The 25,679-nt window shown below is 40.3% G+C and overlaps 1 protein-coding gene across 1 annotated transcript in view; it reads left to right on the top strand.

Moving 5' to 3' along the window:
• vash2 (vasohibin 2) overlaps window positions 1-25,679 on the top strand; it is a 170,552-nt gene that overhangs the window by 101,590 nt on the left and 43,283 nt on the right. Inside the window, exons 5-6 of the mRNA XM_060831477.1 lie at window positions 8,346-8,727; window positions 11,801-11,916. Coding sequence (XP_060687460.1) covers window positions 8,346-8,727; window positions 11,801-11,916 — 498 coding nt within the window. The remainder of the gene's footprint in view (window positions 1-8,345; window positions 8,728-11,800; window positions 11,917-25,679) is intronic.

Below are 25,679 nucleotides of genomic sequence, written 5' to 3'. Positions count from 1 at the left end.
CAGTTCTGAATGAAAAATTTGAAGGCTGTAAGTTTATACCGGGGTGGAATCTATGATGGTGATTGCACACTCACGACCAATGAATGAGAACTGATTCAAGTTCAGAATCAGTAATGGAGCGATGCTGGATCTAGCCATTTCTGGAGCAGTAGGAGGACCAACATTTGGTGCCAGTGGAGTTTGAATCTAGAAGCTCCACTTGATTCTGAGTTGAAGAAGATTCTAGTTGCTTAGGAGTTGGCTGGGTTTAATCCTAGAGCCCAGAGGTTTGTATGAAGTGAAGGATTTATTTGTTCATTTCAAATCAATTATAAAAGCATTGTACAAAAATTTAAGAACTTCAAATAGATTTTTTTTTAAATGGGAACAGACTTCTGGAGACAAGAATTGGAATGAGCTTGTATTGTGTTGGAGGTGGTGATTCACTGGAAATATTCCCAGTGGAGGTTTGTGTGTTACACAATAGAGACAGCGACATGAATATTTGTATTACAAACATTTTGAAGGTGTTTCACTTATGACACATAACAAGAAATGACAATATTAAAATGTTATTACTTTCAATGTGTAAATCTGTTTTTATACTTGAAAATCATCTATTCAATCAACACACAAAAATCAACACGTTCCTTTGGCTTTGGATTTGAGTTGATGTAATGTGAAACGTTGTTTTTGTTCTATTTTTCAATATTTAAGGTCTTTCAAGGAATATAGAAATCTACAGTAATTTCAAAGGAAACCTGTCTTGTCTGTCTTCTTTTATTAATATTAACCCATGGATATGTCATTAAACTGCTTGACTTTGCTCATGTTTTACTGAATTGCAACTTAATTCGTGAACGAAATTTTGGAGAACTGGTCACCCCGGTATCACCAACAATTCCAGTAACTGAGCAGGAATTTCTCATAACTTGCCTTAGAAAAGGATCAATTTATTGAGCTTTCTTTGCTGGACAGCTGGGTGAGAAATCTGCTAATGGGTTCTCCACTACTGTTTATCACAAGCCAATTTTCACTGGTCACTCTGTGCATTGGGATTCCTACAGTTCTACATGTTACAACATTGACCTTAAATCACTACCGGAATTCAGCTCTTATGTCCATATTTGGATCAGGGCAATGATGAGGTCTGAAGCTGAATAGTTCTGGCAGAAGCCAAATTGAGCATCAGTGAACAGGTTATTTCTGTGCGAGTGCCACTTGCTAGCACTATCAATGACTCTTCCACCACCTTACAATGGCAAAGAGTGGGCTGATGGGCCAGTATTCGGTCAGATTGATTTATCCTGCTTTTTGCTGGTGAAAACATACCTGTTGTAGAACGTATTGTTGATCTGTGCCAATGTTGTAGCTGCCCTGGAGTAGCTTGGCTGGGCAGGTGGGCGAGTGTTCAATGCTGCAACTGGATTGTTGCCAGTAGCCCAGATCTTTGCAATTTTGATTATCTTCAGATATTTCTGATATCACACAGAGTGAATTGAATTGGCTGAAGACTGTGATCCTGAGGACCTCTGGAGAAGCTGAGATGAATTAGTCACTTGACATGTACAACTGTAACTATCCCCCATCTATGAGGATGGAGATGCTGTGGAGATGCTTCCTCATGTTAGTTCATTAATTGTTCAGCACCATTCATAACTTAGATCCATAGGATTGTGGGATTATTGGTCCTGTGTCGAAGCATCACTGGTTGGTGCCTCACCTTTGATTGTATGTGGTGCTGCTCCTGACATATCCTCAAGCCCTCAGTGAACCCAGGTTAATCCCCAGGCCTGATGATAATAGAATAATGGAGATTCCAGGCCCATGTGGTAATAGATTATAGTTGCTTACAATTCTACTGCTGCTGATGGCTTGCAGTGTTTCATGAAAGCCCAGTTTTGAGCTGCTAAATGTCCTGAACCTATCCCATTTAGCATGGTGGTGGTGACACACAGCACTTTGCTCACTGTGAAGATGTGACTTTGTCTCTACAAGGATTATGCAGCAATAAGTCTCATCAATACTGTCTTGGACATGCACATCTATGACAGGTAGATCGATGAAGATAAGGTCAAATATGTTTTCCCTCTTACTAGTTTTGTCACCACCTGCCACAAGTCTGTCTCCTAGATATATCCTTTAGGACTCAGCAGTTTGACCACTAGACCCAGCCACTCTTTATGATGGGCATTAAAGTCCCCTATTCAGAGTACATTCAATACCTTTGTATTCTCAGTGCTTCTTCTCATTGATGTTCAACATGGAGGAGTACTGATTCGTATGCTGATGGGTGGAGGGGACAGTACAGTATTTGGTTTTCAGAAGTAGGTTTCTTTGGATAGACAGGATTAAAGTTCCCTGCACTTTTTTTTCACTTTGTTTAATTTTCAGTCTTGTTTCCCTGAAACAAAAGGGTTTTGCTTGAAAAGAGAATAGGCAGTAAAAATTGTCTTGCTATCTATTACAATCACTTTCAATGGAAGATCAATCAAATGTATTTTATTAACTGTTGTAACATAGCCATTCATTAATTATTGTTTTGTGGGTAATAGTGGTGTCAGCATAAATCAAATTAATCTATTTATTAATCTAACTCAGTAACATACTACACAACGAGTTAATAAAAAATATTTGTGTATCCTTCAAGGCTACCTAAAATTCTTTGTACTTTCTAAAATATACTTTGTTGTATTTTAATTTGGCAGTCTTAAATCTTAGTGCATGTAAACATGGATAAATTGTTTCATCATGATCCAATTTTATTCACTTGAAAAATTATCATTCTGCAGTGCCAAAGCAGTACAGATGGCCAAAAGGAAATGGCAATGTGTCACACCCTCCAATTAACTAATCTACAAGTAATAATTGCTTCCCTTCCAGATTTTTCCAGTTACTGCCTGAATCTCTGCAGGTCACCAGGCAATATTCTATTGGGGGTTATATGTGATGGGAAGTACGAGAAAATCGATTGAGATACAAATACCAGGTCTGTGTCTGTGATGCCCATTTGCAGTGGTCCTTGTTTAGGCTGGACCCTCTACCCTCTCCTACCAAGTACATCCAATTTGAAGAGACTTGCAAGTCAGGACTTTCCAATGTGCCAGTCTAAGATTAATTACCAACATGGGTATGCGGGCACCAGGAAATTTCCCAGCCCACTGATGGAGGATTGGGTCTCTTGAAACTTCAGAATCCACCATGATATTGCAAACCATTTGTTCTTTCTTTCTTAATCCACTTAATAGCATTAACTTTAGTACCTGTTTGTTTTATTCTCTCATGGGATATGCCAGCATTGCCATCCATCCCAAAATTGAACTGAAAGCATTTAAAAGGCAACCACATTGCTATGAGTCTGGAGTTGCATGGAGGCCAGAAGATTTCTGTGAGTGAATCAGATGGCTTTTTAAAGACAGTGATTGTTTGCACAGCCATCAATTCTGAGATTAGCTTTATATTCTAGATTCTTTCATTGAATTCAAATTCTACCAATTGCTGTGGTGGCATTTGGAGACTTTTACCCCAGCTTCTGGATTACTAGCCCAGTCACATTACTGCTACACTGCCATCTTCCCCATTAAGTGTCACATTTTCTCTGCAAATATTAACAGAGGCATGTACACTTGCTAGAAATATGTACATTCAAGAACCTTTCACTGACCTCAAAGTCTAGTAATGTTAGCAATGGAGCAATAGTTGACGAGTTCCTGTTCTCATGCAACAATTATGGATCTACTGACTGTGGGCTCCACTATATTTATTTAACTTGCCATTTTGCTACACTAGCGAAAACGTTCCTCGTGAAGGTATGCTGCTGGTTCTAAGAAATTATCATAACTAGAGTTATTGTTCAAACTCTAAAATATATTTAAGAACAGTATCAGTGAATAACTAAAACATTTTGTGGTTTGTAGGGAAAATACTGGGGAAACTGGTGCAGGGAGTGGGCAATCACAGGTAAACTGTAGAAGAACACAGGAAACTTGCAGGATAATGAAAATAAATATGCCACTTAAATCTAATTGAAAGCTTTGTTCCACCAGTGCTGTTTTCATGCAGTTGCAGAAAAGCCAAAATCCAGAGGAATAAAATGATCGATCAGGGAGTTCAACTCCATATGGCAAAGCAGGAATATTAAAATTTGACAGGTTCATTTGACTGCCTCAAAAGCATACTGAGATACAACAGGGCAAGTCCAGTCCACAGAATGGAGTGTCTGAGACATTAACAAACAGAGTTTCATTCAATGGGAACAGACTGAGTGACATATGCTGTAAGTGAAAGTTTTTTTTATTTGGAAATCATATTTGTACCATATCCAAAAAATATGATTTGGAAAGAGAGCAGATTGTGACAAACCAGTCATCTCAATTATTAACCTTATCTTTGCATATTCTATATCCCAGTCTCAAATTAGAGAAAAACAATACTTTGATGCATTGTACAAAAGATGGCAGAGGAATTAATTAGTCCTTAATTAGCATTATATTTGTATTTTCATGAATGGATAGATTTCAAACCAACCCAATCTTATGGGAACATAGGAGCAGTAGGCCATTCAGCCCCTCAAACCTATTTCGCCATTCAGTGAAATCATGGTTGATCTGTGGCTTAACTCCATAAACCTCCCTTTGGTCTATATCCCTTAATACCTTTGTTTAACAAATTGCATCTACTTTGGATTTAAAATTAACAACTGATCCCGCATCCGTTGCCATTTGTGAAAGAGAATTCCAAACATTTACATTTTATGTCATATTTGTTCTGTTCTGAGGACATTCTCTGAACTTCAAAGGGTAAGATTTTCAAATATCTTTGAGGGGCAAAAAAAAACGGTTTGGCAGAGTTTTGAACATAAAGGGTGCAATTTTATTCTCCCAAATGTGGCAAGTTTAGAGGCAGGAAGGGTACTAAATAGGTAAGGTGGTGGCATACCCAAACCCCACCACCTTCTCATTTCTATCAGCATTAGATCTTGGATAGAAAGGTCCATGACCAACCAGCCCACGGTTTCTTGATCAAAGGCAGTCAGTGCCTGACTAAGGGACTGGATTTGGCCAAGTATGCTGCTGGACCATTTAGAACAATCACATTTGAATAGCTCTCCATGTGAACCTCAAAGACATGGAATGGGATTAGAATCAAGAAACTGTACAATCAACAAATCTTCAACTTGTCATTGAAAATCAAAGCCCGTGGAGTAAACTTACTAGAATTTTATTGAAGAGACCATATATTAACCTCTGAGTGTCTGTCAAAGAGGCAACCTGAACATAATGCAGTGAAAATGCTAATAATGGAATTAATAAATTATAAGGCATGAACAGACTAAAACTTTTTATATTAAAGGTCAGAAGTTTTGTAGCAAGTAACTGAGCTCTTGAATTCCCAAAGTCTGTGCACCATCTACAAGGTACAAGTCAGGAGTATGATGGAATTCTTCCCACTTGACTGCAGCTTAAATAACACTCAAGAAGCCTGACACCATCCAGGACAAAGAATTCCACTTGACTGGCACTACATCTATAAACATTCTTACTCTCCAAGTCCAACGTTCAATAGCATCAGATGAATTGTAAAAATTCACCAAAGGTCTTCAGACATTTTCCACCCCATGACCACTACCATTTAGTAGGACAAGAGCAGCACCCAGTTCCCCTCCAACCCAGGAACCATTCTGACTTGGAAGCTTTCCCCTGACCCTTCACTGTTGCTGGGTTAAAATCTTGAAATCCTTTCCTAACAGTCCAGTGGGTGCCCCTACGTTTCAAGATCTGCAGAGGTTCAGGAAGGCACGTCCCCAGCACTTTCTCAAGGGTAATTCGAGATGGGCAAGAAATGCTGGCCCAGCCAATGACACTGACGTACTATGAATACATTAAGAAAAACCACAGGCCAGCTTTCAGCAATTCGGGCTACCTTTAAGCAATGTTAAAACCGATTAGGTATTTGCTCTCTGCTGATGATTCTGGCTAGCCACTAGAGTCACTGGAATGAGCAGACACCACAATAGCCCAACAGAAAAACAGGGTAGATAAAGATAAACTGGTTGGGGATTCTAGAACTGGGGGCATAGAGGGATAGAAGATTTAGGAGCTATGTTTGGAAGTATGTCTACACACGAACATGTTTGGATTAGTCTGTCGCAATTGGCAATAGATTCTGGATCCGTTATTAATTTTAAATCTGTGGTAAATAAATTTTTGCTAAGGAAAGGTGTTAAGGTCTATGGCCAAAAGTGGGTAAATGAAGTTAGGCCACAAATCAGCCATGATCTTTTTGACTGGTGGAACAGGCTTGAGGGCTGAATGGCCTACTCCTATTCCTAACATTGGCATGCTGCCTGCATTCTAATCAATGGGCATTGGGGATTCATACTTTAAAAGGGGAAAGTGAGGACTGCAGATGCTGGAGACCAGAGTTGAAAAATGTGGTGCTGGAAAAACACAGCAGGCCAGGCAGCGTCCGAGGAGCAGGAGAATCGATGTTTCGGGCATAAGCCCTTCTTCAGGGATGAGGCCTCATTCCTGAAGAAAGGCTTATATCCAAAACGTCAATTCTCCTGCTCCTCGAATGCGGTCTGGCCTGCTGTGTTTTTCCAGCACCACATTTTTCAATTCATACTTTATAATCCTATATCCATTTTGAAGGGCTCTCTCATTTAGTCCCCCAATATCTTTTTTCAACCCATCTATAGAGGAAGTGTAAGAAGTGTGTTGAATCCTGGCAAAAATTAGCAGCCTGAATTAACACTGGGTGAAAATCCTGGCAATCCCTCCCTAATGTCACTGTGGGTGTACCTGCACAAAATGGATCGCAAGGATTCAAGAAGGCAGCTCACTAGCACCTCCTCTATAGCAATAAGGGATGAGCAATAAATGCAGCAATGCCCACTTCCCATTAATGTTTTATGAAGAAATTGAGCATGCAGATCTTGCTTTTGAAAGCTGACTTTATTATCTCCTGAAAAATTTCTAATTTGACTTCACAGAAAGTAATAACAACCTTTCCTGAGGTGCTTTCCAAGAAATTGGTGTTGAAGAGAAAATTCTTTGAGATTTTGAATAAAAGTTACAAATTGAATCAGAGCATAACATGGAGCAACTGCAATAGTTTAAAGTGAAGACCTCAGAGGAGATTTTTAATAGAGCATTTTAGCAACTTACATTGCAATTGTTTATGGGATTTTGACATCACTTCATATCTCAAGAACAAAAGCTAAGATAGATACCTGCTATTATAAATTGCTTTCACATGTCTTGTGTTTTTTTCTGTTGCTTTGCCCTCCTCTGTCTCTCCAGAAGGATTTGGACACTTGTAATTCTTAAATAGTCATTCTTCATATACAACCTTAGATAGTGAAGGGGATATTTCGTGGAGGCGACATGGTTCTGAGCTGTTGGCTGGAGGTCCAAGGTTGTTGGGAAGGCTCACTTTAGAGGCGCTAATCAGGCACTTAACTGGCTGTGGGTTGGGAAGGGGATTCACTGGGTTAATGACTCCAAGGTCAGAAGTCCCATCCACTGAGTATTGGTCAGTTGGAGGCAACAAGAGCACGGCTGTGGTTCTCAGCAGGCTCCCTTTCCCATGTGAGCTCCATCGATCAGGCACAAAATACTTGTCCATTTGGGATTCCCGTGCTGCAGAAACCCACAAGGAAACACATCAGAGCTGGCTTGAATGGTTTGCTGTTTGTAGAGTTTCCATCTGCCCCTGGCTTAACTGCAGCAGTGATGGGACGATGTCCTTAATTGGATATTCATTGCTTCTTAAACACCTCGATTGGAGTAGGGTGGGCAGGCTAACAATGTGCCTACCTATCAAACACTTTAGTGAGACAGTAGCAAGAATGCCATCCTCTCATCTTATACACTCTATGTAATAGAATACTAAATTCCACCCTGAATATTGGAAGACTATCTGTCCAAGGGCAGGAATAGAATAATTACAAATGACCGTGTTCCTTGTTGTTCCCTCAGGCACTTTCCAGTCAAAGTTTCTCTATAACAGTTAGACGCAGGAAGTCTGGATAAGTTAACTTTTGATTCTTTGAATGCCAGAAGTAGTTTTGATGCAAAGTTATTGCTTTCCAAAATCACATAAGGCAACACAGACCAATAGCACTCTGGAATGTTATACCCGTTTTGTTTTTGGTTATGGTCATTCCAATTTTCCATTATGCATACATAAAACACAATTAATTTACTACTGAATTATTTAATAAAATCATTTTAGTGAGTATTTTTATCTATCACGGTCTCAAACAAGCATCCTCTGATTTAAATAGCTATGCTGAGCTGGGTGACTGTTCTAAAACAAAGTGCATTTTAAGTATTTATTTGAATCCTTAACATAACCCTCAGATACCTGACGAATGGATTAGCAGCTGTAGAAAGGTTTCCTATCAGCTTTAAAACCCAGTTCTCAGGGAACTGCTTTCACCACGTGGTGCTGGGTGTCTATTACAATGGTCGCTATGGAACACTAGGCATGAGCAGGAGAGAGGACTTGATGGACAAGCCCTTGACCTTTCGAACTCTCAGTGACCTGTTTTTTGAATTTGAAGACTCTTACAGAAAGTACCTGCACACTGTGAAAAAGGTGAAGATTGGTTTGTATGTATCCCATGACCCACACAGCTTCCAGCAGATCGAATGGAAACATTTGGTTTTAAACACGGGAAAGATGAGCAGAGAAGAGACACGGAAGGAGTTGGAAAAACATGCTCGAGACATGAGAATGAAGGTAATTGTAATCCAGTCATCATGGGATGAAATCTTGTTCCTCTGTTTGGTTTCCAAAAACCACTCCTTTCTGCTGACTCCCCATTTCTTCACATTGCTGTCCTCCTCTTGCCATCACTCACCTCCAGCCTGCAAGTTGGAGGCAATCGAGGGCCTTGTGTGGGTGTCACACTGATGGCAGCCACTGTTATCCCAGTGGCACTGTTGCTTAATTGAGTTACCAGCCTTTGGTAGATATGACTTATGCCTCCTCAGGCATGTTCAGCAGCTGAGTGGAATCGGAGGTGGACCAGGTTCTCACTGCTGTACCAAGACCTCTAAGGTCTTCACAGGAGTCTGTCTATGGTTTCCTTCTCTCTTCATATTTGGTCAAAAGTCAGGAGACTGTATTGAATTTTGAATTAGTGTTCACATTGGTAGAAATTCATCCAAGGCCTGAATAAGCTCAAGAACTAAAAGTTTCTGTCAGACACAAATCTAAGTGGAAAATGGATTGATTTCTTTGCAAAAAAAAAGCCTAATTTGAATTTGTGGGCAAGGTGGAAATGTAGTTACTATCCGAACCAATACCTCAGCGCAGATGTGGACTAATTCTTGTTCATATAAGTGTTGAATATTTTGGAGATTATAAGCAAAGATGATTTTTAGTTTATTGGATCTATATTTTATTTTTAGTTTTCTATATTGTTACTTTTAATGACAGAACACTGTAACAGTAGATTGTAGCCATATATTCATAACAGCTGAAAGAGCAGAGGTCCTTGGGGAAACAGTACCTAAAAGGATGCAAGATTCAAGATGGATAGGGCAGTTATTATTGATTGCAAAAGACCAATTTGCCCAATGGAGTGTCTATCACTAAGGAAACTTGCAAATGGACTGATTTGTCCAGATGGTTTCACTGTAACAAGGCATGAGTATTTGAAAATTTTGTCCAGTTTACATGCATCCAGATGTTTAAAATTGCTTGAAAGTAATATAAGAATGGTTATGAATCATTGATTTATATTGGATGATACAGGAAAAGGGAAAAGGCATGTTTATAAGTATTTTTTAAATGTAAGTGTTGCACTATTACATTTGCCCTATGAAGGTTAGTATTCATTCTGCCTATATTTTCACATACTCTGCAGGATCTCACAATGCTTACTTATTTTGCTTCTAAAAGTATTCAACTGTTTTACTTTCCCTGTTGATAGTATGGAAAAAGACCCCTCAGCCCATTGTGTCCACATCCAGCCATCAAGCACCTAGCTAATTTAACCACAGTTTCCAGCAGTTGGCCTATAGCCTTGTGTGTCATGGCATTTCAAGTAATCACTTAAATACTTGGTGTCTTTGCTGTGAAGTGCAGTACTGACCCCTTTTCTAAAGTGAAAAATCTCATGGCTGTCTTTATGTGACAGATGTATACTTTTCTGCACCGACACAGTGACACCCACACAAGGCCCACGATTGTCTCCAACTTGGAAAGTTGTAATGTTGTTAACACTATGATGTAGAATTGATGGTGTTTGTTATAACCGTGTAATTTTCCTGGAAGTCCAGTTTTGACATGTAACTTAGGGTACTGTTATGATCCACTCAAATGTGAACTTCAATTGTGTTGGAAAAAGGCAAAAATATTTCTGAACTGAAGTTGAAGTAAATGCTAACTTTATCAATGTCTTTTGCTAAAGCATTTGGTCAGTTGGTGTTGAACCTGTATATTATTGTAAACTATAATATTATTTCAGAGAAAGTACCAATTTCAATCATTGTAACTGTACTATGTTGAATTAACTAATTTATTTCAAGACAGCACAATGAACCTTCTCATCTCTAGGCCAGAAAAAAACTTAATATTCTTCTAAGTCTTCTATGTAACACTCTACCAATTTTGTATTAGAGTGTCTATGTCACAGTCATGTCTCTTAATTCAAAGTTATTTAATTTATATTGAATTATAGTTCAGGTTTTTGTGGTAATCTCTTTATCTTATTTCAAAACATATGGTATCTATAATTTTAAAAGTGAATGTGAACCATCAGTAGACTGTGTCACTCCTGTTCCCTCACTATCTATTCCAGTACCATACAATCCTAAACTCCATCACTATACTTCTCTACAATAATAGTTAAGGCATTCAGTAAATGCTGCTATTTATACTTCCTATTAACGTCAAAATCGTTCCAGAATTTATTTTCCTAACCAATGGAAGAATCCATTGCTACAGTGAATTGCTCCCCCATCAAAGAAATAATAAGGATGTCAAGCTGACCCTTCAAAACATATTTTCAATGGCCATATGTTGGTCTCATAATTTAGCAACATTAGGGACTGCATTGCCAGATTGCACTGGGGTATATGATTGAGAAAAGAAAATTGTCCTGTCTTAAGGTCTTCATGTGGGAAGTGAACATTAACAGGCTTAATTAAGCATATGTAGTAGATGGTCATGGGGGGATATCTTCATGAAATCTACAGACTTGGGATCCAATTCCATATGATCAGATGTCAGTATGACTCATCTCCTTATGCCCATGCTAAATTACATTCTTAGACAAAAGGTATATTTAACCCTTTACCCCACAGTTCAGACTCCACACTCCAGCATCTGCAATCCTTGCTTTCTACTCCATAGTTCATCCAAAGATCTTATTTTCTTTGCTACTGATAGTTGAATCTTGAATGTAGAAATAAGTTCCTATGACTCAATGTATTTTTTGTAAGTGAGTTGGGAATCTTGTTCATAAGTCAATCTGTCTTTAAAAGTTATTTTGTCAACTAACCTTTGTGAAACAATTATGCAAACATTAGCCAAGCTGTCAAGGACACTAGGAGAAAGTGAGGACTGCAGATGCTGGAGATCAGAGCTGAAAATGTGTTGCTGGAAAAGTGCAGCAGGTCAGGCAGCATCCAAAGAGCAGGATTCCTGAAGAAGGGCTCATGCCCGAAATGTCGATTCTCCTGCTGTTTGGATGCTGCCTGACCTGCTGCGCTTTTCCAGCAACACATTTTCAGCTGTCAAGGACACTAGTCATTCTTTGAGTATCAATATCACTCTGATTATGTTATTTCTCATTTGGAATTAGATTATAAAAACCTCAGGTTCCCAGTCTCCAGTTAAAGACCGACAACGGGGAAAATCTTTATCACCACGCCGTCGGCAGATGAGCCCTCAGAGACGATTTAACCGAAGAGATAAATCGTAAGTTGTTTTGTTTTGGGTAACAGATCCTAATTGAGACAAATCAATCTCAGTAGTGGAATTATACATTCCCTCACATTATTGCATATCAACATAAAATGGTTCTGTCGTTCCAGTTTTTTTACAGGTATTGTAGCGGTCAGCATTTAGAAGCTTTTTTATTCTCCTTTATCTACCAAATTCCAATATTTAATTTGGTCCAGAGATTATAATATCAGTATATGTGTGAATGCACTGATATTATGGTGTGGTTCAATTCATGATTATTATTCATATTATTTTTCCCCATTACCTCTATTGTTGCAGCACAATGTCATAAAGTCTGGCAAGCAACTGGCTTTCTATTCAACATGAAAACATAATTCACTACCTAGGTCAGTACTCAATGTACATCACTAGCTAGGTGACATCTTAGGCAGTGGAATTTTATTTAATCGCAATATTGCCTGAAATGGACGCTAATAAGTTGATGCAGCAGGGAGCGAGTAACATTTCCTAGAGCGCTAGTAACTGAACTGGTGGCTGCCAGAATGAAATCATGAGATGGTTGTCTTCACAATCATTGTCTTTTTTCTCTCCCTACGTGACCTGAGCAAATGATAATTCTTCCTTATCTGAAAGGAAAATGGGACAAGGGTGAGACTGTGATTCGCATTGGAAGAAAGCAGACCATCAATAGAATCAATTTAGGTAAAAGGGCAGTACAGAGAGATCTGGGTGTTCTTGTACACCAGTCAATGAAGGCAAGCATGCAGGTACAGCAGATAGTGAAGAAGGCTAATAGCATGCTGGCCTTCATAACAAGAGGAATTGAATATAGAAACAGAGGTAATTCTGCAGCTGTACAGGGCCCTGGTGAGACCACACCTGGAGTACTGTGTGCAGTTCTGGTCTCCAAATTTGAGGAAAGACATTCTGGCTATTGAGGGAGTGCAGGGTAGGTTCACGACGTCAATTCCTGGAATGGTGGGATTACCTTACACTGAAAGACTGGAGTAACTGGGCTTGTATACCCTTGAGTTTAGCAGACTGAGAGGGGATCTGATTGAAACATATAAGATTATGAATGGATTGGACACTCTGGTAGCAGGAAACATGTTTCCGCTGATGGGTGAGTGCCGAACTAGAGGACACAGCTTAAAAATACGGGGTAGACCATTTAGGACAGAGATGAGGAGAAACTTCTTCACCCAGAGAGTGGTGGCTGTGTGGAATGCTCTGCTCCAGAGGGCAGTGGAGGCCCAGTCTCTGGATTCATTTAAGAAAGAGTTGGATAGAGCTCTCAAGGATAGTGGAATCAAGGGTTATGGAGAACAGGCAGGAAGAGGATACTTATTAGGAATGATCAGCCATGATCATATTGAATGGCGGTGCAGGCTCGAAGGGCTGAATGGCCTACTCCTGCACCTATTGTCTATTGTCTAATAGTAGCTGTATTTGAGAAGAATTTGTTGGATGAGGTAAGAAGTTGAGATGTGAGAAGTGGCTCTAAGTAAAAGAGTACTGATGCCTTTAATGGATTCAGTTCCTCCAGCGACCAGAGCTTCAGCATATACCCTTTCATTTAATGCCCAACATTAACTTGTCCAAATGGTTAGAACATGTAGGTGCACCCAATCCCTCCTGCTGGTGCCTACATTCCTGCAAGAAGGAGGGAACTGTATCCGAAATTGCTATGCAACGTGTTTGGTGATGTGGCAGGTAATGCTTGAATAACTGGCTGTGTTCACACAATGGGAGCTTTGTATGAATGTTACGTGTGCGAAGATGAGGTGAGACTGATGATGTTTGGTAGGAGTTCTGATTGATAAAGATTACTGCGAGGTGAATGACCAGGTATGCAGAATTGATTAGTAGCAAAGGCTCAAGGCTTCGTAGAAAATGTCTATTAAAGATGTGTGAGGCCAGTAAACGTCTTGTGATGCTGCTTTTAGGTCCTTGGGATGATTCTAGCATTGCCTTCCACACTAATTGTTCCCATTACCTATTCATCGTGTGTCTGGAGAACCTCCTGGTCCTTTGAGGATATAAGTGGTCTCTCCTTATCTTCAGCAAGATTTTGAAAACTGACTGTTTGTACTCTTGCAGGATTTTTTAAATTTTTATTTCAACATATGTTTTATTCATAAATATAGCTCGATATACATAGTCACTGAAGCAGCTTGGTTCTCTACAGTAGCAAATGAAGAAACAAACAAATGTTGGAGTTTAACTGTATCCAATAAAGAAATCCAAGGCATTTCTTACTTGTACAAGACCGTGTATGCATATATTTGAGGTACCAGGAGAGTCTGATAACTGAATGGCCCCCTATTTAATTTCGTCACTGTATCTTGGCAGCAGCTGCTCCAAACTGGTAGTGTATCTTTCAATACATAGTCCTGGACCTTGGAACATGCCAGTCTGCAATATTCAGTCAAGCTCAACTCCTTGTGCTGAAAGACCAATGAGTTTTGGGCAGTCTTTCACCAAACTGATGGTACTCCAGGTGCAGTCGATGTTTGTCTTGGTGTGTACCCCGGGACTAGCCATGCTTCAGATTTTTCTAGGTTAGATTCAGTTGCTGAATGACTCCCTGCACCTATTTCAGCCATAATTCATCAACTCTTTAAGAGGTCGTTAATGACAGTATTTGCTCACCTCACCACCACCACAACCTCCCCCCCACCCCCCGCCTACATGTATACCCCCTCCACAGATCATTCAGCACTGACTATCATTATAATGAGCAGACAACACCAAGTTGCCTTACTGCCTGCATTACACTGAATGGCATGTGGGACATCATGCATCAACATTACTAGGGACTATCCAATCGAATCCCACAGATTTCAGGAGGGAACATCAAAAAAGGAAAGCAAAATCAAAATAAGAAAGAAAGGAAACTTGTGGATATGCAATAGATATAAACAGAAATGAGAATAATGGAGGGTACAAATGAAAATTTAAAGTTCTTATTTGGATTTCAGGAAATTACAATGAAAATATATGAAGCAAACCATATTACAGATTCATATAACAATGTTGTTGTCCTTGATATTTTAGAATGATTTAAAATAAATTCCTTGTGTTTTCAGTCAATACATCTACTGTATAAAACATCTTACATTGTGCAATGGCATCAGTTTTTGTGACCTTCAAGTGCAAGCTCTCAATTATTTGACTGCTGAAGGGTATTTGGTAGAAAACGGAAGGTTCCACTGGGGTTTGCAGTTTTGCAGAAGGAGATAAGGCTCCTCTGTGTTAATTATCCTCTCATGAAGAGCTGCTGTGCTTCACTAGGTCTTGTCTTTTAGCCACATGTTTTAACTCTTTCCTTCCGATTGTCTGGGTTGTCTTTGACAGTTAAAGCCAGGCTGCATACACTTTACAAAAAGTAGTCACATCCCTCCTCATTTTATTATTCCCATTTACTTTGGAATTGGCCTACCTGGAGTTCAATTATTGTATGGTGCCTTCAGGCATTTTACAATTCAATAGTTTATGGAATCAACACTATTTCACATGTTGTGTTACATGAAATCCTGGCCCCTTTCTTTTCTCCTGTTGGCAGCTTCAATGTATATCTGTTGTGAAGGACATGAATTCAGTCGTTGCTTGTTCAACAGCAAGTCAACCAGCTCCTCCTTCATGACAGCCTGGTGGTCAACCAGTTTGTTGGTCAAACCAGATGCCCTGTAGCAAAATAAAAGCAAAATATGGCAGATTCTGCAATAAAAACAAGAAGTTGGGAATTCCTGTTTTCTGTCAGCACCAGTACAGAGAGGTCAATAACCTTTTATCAGAAGTGGAAACAGATGCTGTAGGTTTGCAGCAAGTACTGAAGCAAAGGGTGGAGGAGGGGAACATTTGTAGTCGAGTGGATTCCTGACAGAATAAGTGACAAAAATAAAAACAGAAGATGTTGGAGATGCTCAATAGGTGAGGCGCAATGATACTCTTGTTCTCATTGGATGACAATATAATGATGCCCTCATCCAAAACTAGGGCCAAACTTTTTACTGACCAGACCCACAGGATCAATCAGAAAGGCAGAAGGGAATCTGCTAATCAGGATGGTCCTCTACTCCTTATCTCCACGTCAGAGATCAATTCCCCAAAGCAGCTTGACTGAGAACTGGCCTTCAATCAGTGGGAATGGGGGAAAGTCAGTTAGTCATGACCACAGTGACAGATGATCCTGTATGGGGTCAGTGGGTTGACCAGAGAAGGTGGGAGGGAGAGAGGTGGTGACCGAGGGATGATTGAGTGGGTCAATAGAGGCCCAGTCCCTCCCCGGATGGAGATTACTTCATGAGAGACTTCGGAAATGGTGGCTTTGTGGATTGGGTGAGAGGCTGTAGGCCTCAAAGTAAAGATTGCACTGAATGGGGTATGGGAAATCATGCATCAAGGCCTCCATTCACATTATTAGGGACTATCCAATCCCTAATGGGGTGGATAGGGCAGATCTTCCATTCACAGAGGCTTGAAAGGGAGTAAATGTGAAGGCACTTACTTTCTGAATCGACCAAATTCACACCTTGAGAAAGTTGCTGGGTTCCGTGTGGTCCCGAAAGTCTGGTCATTGGCATTAAGAGTTGAAATGTTATGTTTAAATGAGAGTTACAAGCTCACAATCATAATTAAAGTGGTATCATGCCTCCTCTCATTGGATTGGCAAATGACTTGATCTCTGACGCTTTCAGCTCCACGTCCTCCCTCTTATCCCACGTCAAAGACCTGGCCAACTCAGTGAAGATCCTCCAAAGGGGAAACAATGCAAACATTTATCATTTTTATGTTATTTTTTGTTCATTGTTCCATGCCCAGAATTTTGAAAAGAATTCCATTTAAATGTAGTATTTTTAAAACAATATGTAATGATGGAAGTTTAAATAATTCATTGAGATAAAAGATGACTAAAGTGCTCGTGGGCTTAGCATTGAGATTGGTGTTGTAAAGACAATAAATAATGAGTAAATTATAAGACTGTCCCTAATAACCCAAACATCCAGATGATGTTCCTTCTAATTATTTTTAAGTGCTTGGGTGTTTTATTTATATGTGTAGTGCCTTTGGCTATTTTATACAGTCATGTGATGTGGTAATTTAAAGGGACTGACTTGTGTGGGGCCGACTGGGTGGGCACATGGTCAGGCAACTGCACACGTTTTGGATGTCATTGGCCTAGGTCCTGCAAATGTTTGTCAGGGGCAGTCTGGAATAGATCTTTCTCTTGCCAAAGGCTGTGGGAACATACCAATTGGCGCTTTTTTGAAATGAACAGTTGAAAGGTTGTCAATGAAGTTCATTGCACAAAGGTGAGATTTGGTAATTGTTGGAGAATGAACATGGAGAGACTATATAAATTAGTGGTTACTACTCTAAATGATTTGCAGGAGTAGAGTCATCTGAGTATGCATATGTCATTAAAGGTGGCAGAATTGGAAGAGCACACAACATTATAGACTACTAATAAGGTACAAGAACAAAGAGGTTATGCTGAACTGTTTGTTAGGCCTCAATTGGAGTACAGTCCTGAATATGACACTTTAGGAAGGATATGAGTGCAATAGAGAGAGTGCCTGGAGGTTTATGTCCAGGGATGAGCCACTTCAGTTCAAAACCTAAGAGGAGTCCTCAAAATTATGACTGGTCTGGGTAGGATAGACAAAGTGAACTGTTCCCCCTCATAAAAGGATATTGAACGAGAGAGTACAGATTTAAATTGATTTGCAAAAGAAGTAAATATTGATGTGAGAAAAACATTCTCACAGCAGCTGATTGGGTCTGGATTGGACTGACTGGAAGTTGATTCAATTGGGGCATTAGCGAAGGTATTAGGTGGTTATTTAAACTGAAGTAAGACAGAGTAACGGGGACAGGGTAGGAGAATAACTGACTCATGATGCTTATTTGGAGAGCTGATATCAATATGATGGGTTGAATGGCCTCTTCAGCAGTGCTGAGTCTGTGGTGGACTGTCAGCAGGCTCAGATGGTAAAGATGAAGTAATGTTGGTTACCTTAAGCAGGGGGGGCCAATAACATGGTGAAACATGTCAACCAACAATCTCTGCTTAGATGCAATCTGTGATGCTTCAGCAAATGCTCCTCAAAGTTGTGTTGGCTTTGCTCAGTTTTTGCTCATGTTCCAACTCAAACTCGTTTGCTTATTGCCAAATGTCAAACCTTCCATGAACTGATGCAATTGGACAGTGTACTGTAAAAATATTCTTTCCTATATTTAAGAGTGGCAATCTGGTGCAGTTTCATTAATAGAGCTGAAGATGGGTTTATTACGAAAGATTAATAAGGTTGAGTAGCTTACTTTTAAATAACTTTAGTGAATCGTTTAATGTAAACATTGTTGACAGTACTTACTTCATTAGAAAAATTAAAAGCTATTTTGAAAACTGTGCCTATTAACTGTCCCAACTCCTCAAAAGAAAAGCCATCAGGTTGGATTTAATCTTGGCAACAGGGGTTTTAGACATAGCATGCAAAACTACTGGAAATCTTGCATCTCTTCCTTGGAAAAGGGTTGACCAAATTAAGTGCCTGAGAGGAATTGATTGACCACTGTCAGACCTCACTTAGCCTTTCGGACCTCGGGATGGGATTCCCATTCTTCGAGAGCTGCTGGCCAATCAGAGACTGCCAGCAGAACCAGTGATCTCAGGATTTCACTCAAGATCATTGCTGGATTCCTGGACACATGAGTGTGGAGCTGGATGAGAGTCAAGAGGAAGGGATCAGGGAGAGAAGGTGGCAGGGGTAGAAGAGGTTTGGAGGCAGACGTATATGACCCCTTTCCCCTTCTGCTAATTAACCTCTTTATCCCCATTATCAATTTCCCTTTGATAGAACCTATTTGCACTCCCACCACACCGTCCCTTTCACTCTCCCCGGATTGGTTCACCTTGTCCCCAGTTGAGCAGACTGGTCTCCATGCAGGAAACTTAGCAATGAACCATTTGTGGGTTAGCTCGATACAAATTCTGAATGCTGTCTCATCCAATTAATGTGGAATTAATTTCTCTTCAGGAGAAAGTAAGCTGGAGAGTCAGAATCAAAAAGTGTGGTGCTGGTAAAAAGCACAATAGGCCAGGCAGCATCTGCGTTGCAGGAGAGGTGAAAGAATGTGCTGATGAAGGGCTGATACTCGAAACATTGACCCTCCTGCTCCTCAGATGCTGCCTGACCTGTTCTGCTTTCTCCAGCACCATGCTTTGTCGACTCTGTTAATCTCTGTTTGCCAAATTAAATTATTTGTTCACTTCAACTTACTTTAGAACAGAATGTTGGGGCGGTGGTCGGGGGGGGGGGGAAGTCCTCATTTAATGTAGAAATTTTTAATTGCTCTGTTAAGACATTTACGACACACCTCTGCAACAGATGAGATCTGAACCTGTGGTCTCTGGTCCAGCAGTAGGGATACTACCACTGTGCCACAAAAATCCCATCCCCCATCTAGGTTGCTGTGAAATTCCAGCTCAATCAAGGAAGCAAAATGTGACAGTCCCTTGTTTGTCAAAGTGGTGGCAGGTTAACTATCAGTGACTAAACTAAGCTGCTGTACTGAATACGTCAGAAATAATCCTTTTTCCAACTGCGTTAGTGCATTATTGAATAACGTTTGGCCACTACGTTGAGTGAGATAAGCTCTTTCAGTCCTTTAGGCATAGTAGAGCCTTTAAAATTTAAGGAAGAACTTTGTCCCAGCGATATGTCCTGACAAATGTTGAGTCTATTGTAATGTGGTTGGAAAATAAAATAAGTTCAAAAAGAAAAGAATACTGCATGAAGGTAGGGGACTTCATATTCTCTGCGAATAAAAATGCTTACAAAAATTCTTCAAAACTAATTTTGTACTAAAATGTTAAACCATTCTTTTTCTAAGGTTTCCAAAAATAGCTACTACAACCTTACCAACTGTTGCTGTCAGTCAAGCCCGCTTTCATGGAGATTTGCAGGAGAGGATAAGATTATTGGAGAAAGAGAATAACAGGAAGATACAATGCAGATGTCTGCACCTAAAGAATTGTAGAAGATCAGATGGAGATCAAATTGAGAACTATAACAAAAGATGTATACTGTTTGAGAGACCTTGTGCAGGAGGGAAATTTACATCGATCAAGAAATAAAGAGGCAGGGAAAGGATGTTCAGATGCAATAAATTACAGAAATTGCAGAGAATGAAGTGAAGTTTTCCCTGGTCTAATAGTTAAAAGTCACACAACACCAGGTCATAGTTCAACAGGTCTATCTGGTGGTACTGGTTTTCGGAGTGCTGCTTCTTTATCAGATGGTTGTGGTGTAGGACCATAAGACACAGAATTTATAGCAAAAGATGATTACACTGCCATACAACTGAAATGATATATTGAACAAACCTAGATTGCTGTTGAGTCTTTCATCTTTTAGAATGGGGTTGTAGGTTTTGATTCATTAAAATGTAAATCCCAGAACTTCTTGAAGTCACATTCTCGAGATAACTTAAGGTTTTACAAAAAAAAGGTAATATCTCAGCTCAGACAATGCATTGAAGTTGTTAGAGTCTTGTCTGTATCCCAATCTTGAGTCAGACTGGTTCTGTTTCCAAAATAGAATTTACAAAATATTACATGGATTGACAGCCTGCATTGACTGCCTGCACATTGTGCATTTTTTGAGCAAAATAGAATATATCTGCAAATATAATTCTGCAAATACAAATTCACTGCATAGACTTATATGTGTGTGTGCGTGCAGGAGAGAGGGAGAGAGAGTGTGCGGGTGTGTGTGAGTACACGTGAGAGAATGTGTGTGTCCGTGTGTGTGAGAGGTTGGTAAAGTGTGTGTGAGTCTGATAGAATGTAAGCCTGTGAGAGGGCACAGATCTAGCCTCTCCAGTGGCTCAGCTGGTTAAAGATGTGAGGAACTGTGAAAATAAAATGTATGATTTAAGAAGAGAAAATATTGGAAACACTTGGTAGGTCAGAATTTAATTAGTTCCAAATCTATTGTTCTCAATGACTTCAGATATTAGTGTAGTATTGTCATTGAACTCTTTTTCAAAATAAATAACTAGATTCCCTGTAACCTTTAAGGTACTATTGAATTTACAATCTTTTATCCTGTCACTAATGTCAAAACATTATGTTCAGAAAGTCCACAAACTTCATAGAGCAGGAATAAGAATACATCCTAGAATTATTATCAACAGTCAACAAATGGAACAAAGCCATGGAAAAAAATAGAACAAAGGCAAGAAGTGTAAAAGGATTTTACATCAATGTTTTTTTGTCGGATCACTGTTGTACACATTGGAATGAATGACGTCGGAAGGGAAAAGGATGAGATTCTGTAGGGAGAATGTAGAGAGTTAGGCAGGTATTTAAAAAGGAGGTCCTTGTGGGTAGTAATATCTGGATTACTCCTGGTGCTGCGAGCTAGTGAGGGTAGGAATAGGAGAATAGAGCAGATGTAATGTCTACTTTCTGTCCTTCCTGTAACATTTGTATCCTGGAATATTAAGCTGGCAGACCTATCCATCCCTGAGCCACGTTTCAGTAATTGCTATGATATCCCAATCCCATGTCCCTAACCATGTCCTGAATTTATCTGCCTTCCCTGTTAGGCCTCTTGCATTGAAATAAATGCAGTTTAATTTATCAGTCCGACCTTGTTCTCAGCTTTGTCTCTGCCTGCTCTGACTGTTTGACTTGCTTCTATTCTCAACTGTACCAGTCTCAGATTGATCTCTTTCCTCACTATCTCCCTGGGTCCTACCCCCACTCCTTACTAGCTTAAATCCTTCTGAGCAGCTCTAGCAAATCTCCCTGCCAGTATATTAGTCCCCTTCCAAAGCAATCTGTTCTTCTTGTGCAGGTCACTTCTACCCCAGAAGAGATTCCAATGATCCAAACTCCAGGACATCAATGTTTTACATTGATACTCACAGGTGTTTAAGAAGGGTGGTAAAGTGGTAAGGACAAGCCAGGGAACTATAGACCAGTGAGCCTGATGTCAGTGGTGGGCAAGTTGTTGGAGGGAATCCTGAGGGACAGGGTGTACATGTATTTGGAAAGGCAAGGACTGATTAGGGATAGTCAACATGGCTTTGTGCATGGGAAGTCATGTCTCTCGAACTTGATTGAGTTTTTTTGAAGAAGTAACAAAGAAGATTGATGAGGGCGGAGCAGTATACATGATCTATAAGGACTTCAGTAAGGCGTTTGACAAGGTTTCCCATGGTAGATTGGTTAGCAAGATCTCATGGAATACAGGGAAAACTAGCCATTTGGATATAGAACTGGCTCAAATGTAGAAGACAGAGTGTGGTGGTGGGGGGTTGTTTTTCAGACTGGAGGCCTGTGACCAGTGGAGTGCCAGAAGGATGGGTGCTGGGTCCACTACTTTTTGTCATTTATACAAATGATTGGGATGTGAATATAAGAGGTATAGTTAGTAAGTTTGCAGATAACACCAAAATTGGAGGTGTAGTGGACAGCGAAGAAGGTTACCTCAGATGACAACAGGATCTGAACCAGATGGGCCAATGGGCTGAGAAGTGGTAAATGGAGTTTAATTTAGATAAATGAGAGGTACTGCATTTTGGGAAAGCAAATCTTAGCAGGACTTCTACACTTAATGGTAAGGTCCTAAGGAGTGTTACTGAACAAAGAGGCCGTGGAGTGCAGGTTCAAAGCTTCTTGAAAGTGGAGTCGCAGGTAGATAGGATAATGAAGAAGGCATTTGGTATGCTTTCCTTTATTTGTCAGAGTATTGAGTACAGGAGTTGGGAGGTCATGTTGCGGCTGTACAGGACATTGGTTAGGCCGCTGTTGGAATATTGCGTGCAATTCTGGTCTCCTTCCTATGAGAAAGATGTTGTGAAACTTGAAAGGATTCAGAAAAGATTTACAAGGATGTTGCTAGGGTTGGAGGTTGAATAGGCTAGGGCTGTTTTCCCTGGAGTGTCGAAGGCTGAGGGATGACCTTACGGAGGTTTACAAAATCATGAGGGGCATGGATAGGATAAATAGACAAAGTCTCGTCCCTGGAGTGGGGGTGTCCAGAACTAGAGGGCATAGGTTTAGGGGGAGAGGAGAATGCTATAAAGGAGACCAAAGGGGCAACGTTTTCACACGGAGGGTGTACGTGTATCAAATGAGCTGCCGGAGGAAGTGGTGGAGGCTAGTACAGTTGCAATATTTAACAGGCATCTGGATAGGTAAATGAATAGGAAGGGTTTGGAGGGATATGGGCCGGGTGCTGGCAGGTGGGAATAGATTGGGTTGGGATATCTCGTCGGCATGGATGAGTTCAACCGAAGGGTCTATTTCCGTGCTGTACCTCTCTATGACTCTATGAAGTTATTGACTTTTAATTGAAAACAAAAGTGTCTCATGATCTGACTTTAACTTGAAGCGAGAAAAAGCTTGCTTCTAGCTCTATCTGATTGTAATGTTCGCATGTGGTGTGGATGTGACTGCAGAGATGCCAGTTTTGACCTTGTTGCTGCAGATAATGCCCTCTCTTAACCTTGCACAGCTGACTATGCATCTAGCAGCTGGAGAAACCTCACCCAGTACTATTTAAAGAGACTGTCAGCTAACCAGTCCACCATGAGGAACGTTTGTTGAACACTTTGTTGAAATTCATATCGACGCCTGCTACTCTGTCTTCATCAATCTTCTTTGCCACTTCTTCAAAAAATCAATCAAGTTAGTGAGACATGATTTCCCTTGCACAACACTATGTTCTGATAGGTTGTTCATAGCATGGCCTACCCAATTCAGTTATTGACATTTCCTGTTAACATCCAATCAGGATTTCTCTCAGCTTATTTTCAATTCTTTTATTCACTTCTCCATTTTTCTCTGTCTTGACACCATATCCATGTATCTACTTACTACTCTTCCCACACACCTGTCATCAGCATAAACACCACCATTTCCAAGCTGTTTTCAGTTCTGAAGAAGGCTGGACTCAAAATGTTCATTCTGTTTCTTTCTGCGCAATGACTGCCGTACCTGTTGCATTTCTCCAGCAGTTTCTATTTTTGTCTCAATAACAAATCCAGTCTTTATGGTCTGCTATTTGGCATTTCGAGCATTTAATACTGGATGTGGTATTTGACCCAAGTAATCATGGCAGTTAGGTTAATGAAAACATTAAGAACTGTAATTAGGCAATGGTATGAATCGTTGCGAAATCAAACAGGGAAGATGGAATTCAATTAATGATCATGCAAGCATGATGTAAGTGAAAAGCAAATAGCCTTGCAGTACTAAATGATCTACTTCTGTTATTATGTTGCCGATAATAGAATCTGGCATATAGGGTGTGGTGGGGTAGACTGTCAAAAGTCAACATCCAGACACATCTAAAGATTGGTCAATTGTGTTAGGTACTCCAGGGTTTTTGAAGTCCCTGGAACTGATCCAAAGATAATGGGGTGGCACAGTGGCTCAGTGGTTAGCACTGCTGCCTCACAGCACCAGGGACCCAGGTTTGATTCCTGCCTCGGGCAACTGTCTGTGTGGAGTTTGCACATTCTCCCCGTGTCTGTGTGGGTTCCCCTTGGGTGCTCCGGTTTCCTCACATAAGCCAAAGATGTGCAGGTCAGGTAAATTGGCCGTGCTAAATTGCCCATAGTGTTAGTCAGGGGTAAATATAGGGTAGGGGAATGGGTTTGGGTGGATTACTCTTCGGAGGGGCGGTGTGGACTTGTTGGGCCGAAGAGCCTGTTTCCACACTGTAATCTAATCATAATCAATGACTCCAGAAGACGATTAACTGGAGCAATCAGTCTTCTCACATATTTGTTTTGACTAGAATTTAGCACATGGTAAATTTAGCGTGTGACTTTAAAGAGTTTGTAACAGAATCCCATATGCCAACATACAGCATTCGGAAGAGCTGTCAAACTGTTGCATTTGCTTGTGTGCGATAGACTACAATATCAGCTCCATGTAGGTCATTAAATAGAAGTGAGTTTTGCATAGATATTGTAGGAACAAATTACTGCAGATGCTGGAATCTGTACTAATAACAACAAATGGTGGTGATCACAGTGGGTCAGACAGTATCCATGGAGAGAGAGCAAGCTAACATTTTAAGTCTAGATGACTCTTCATCAGAGCTGAAGTGAAGTGTGGAGGGGATAACTGATGTTGATGGTTCAAATCCATTCCTGGTGAAGGGCTTTTGCCTGAAATGTTGACTCTCCTGCTCCTCAGATGCTGCCTGATCTGTACTTTTCTAGCACCACACTCTTGATTCTAATCTCCAGCATCTGCAGTCCTCACTTTCTCCTAGATGAAATTAAGTGATTGGAATTTGAGAATGGCAGAATAATGGTGTGTCCCTTTTTCTTTTAGCTTGTTATCATGTTCTCCCCCTCCCCCCACCCCTCCATTCCACTTACTATCCTTTCAAGTCTGGCAGGAGACACACCATTGTTCTGCCAATCTCACATTCTGATCTGCACTATTAGCATCTTTTCTCTGTCAGCACCCTTCACCCACTACCCCCACTCCCACCTCCAAAAAACAGTATAAATGCTGCCCTTTCCATACTTCTCTTCAGCCCTGATGAAGAGTCATCTAGACTTGAAACGTTAGCTTGCTTTCTCTCCATGGATGCTGTCTAACCCGCTGTGATTTCCAGCATTTGTTGTTTTCAGTTTCTTTCACTTAAGTAGGTTTTTCAAATAAACAGGATTCACTACATTGACAGAAGCAGAAGATTGTCCTTAACTGTTCTAATCTCAATTTATGCTAAGTGCTACAC

Source organism: Hemiscyllium ocellatum, chromosome 10, assembly GCF_020745735.1.
Source record: "Hemiscyllium ocellatum isolate sHemOce1 chromosome 10, sHemOce1.pat.X.cur, whole genome shotgun sequence".
Taxonomy (NCBI): domain Eukaryota; kingdom Metazoa; phylum Chordata; class Chondrichthyes; order Orectolobiformes; family Hemiscylliidae; genus Hemiscyllium; species Hemiscyllium ocellatum.
Note: the sequence above shows the minus strand (reverse complement) of the source record. Positions and strands in the feature narration are given on the sequence as shown.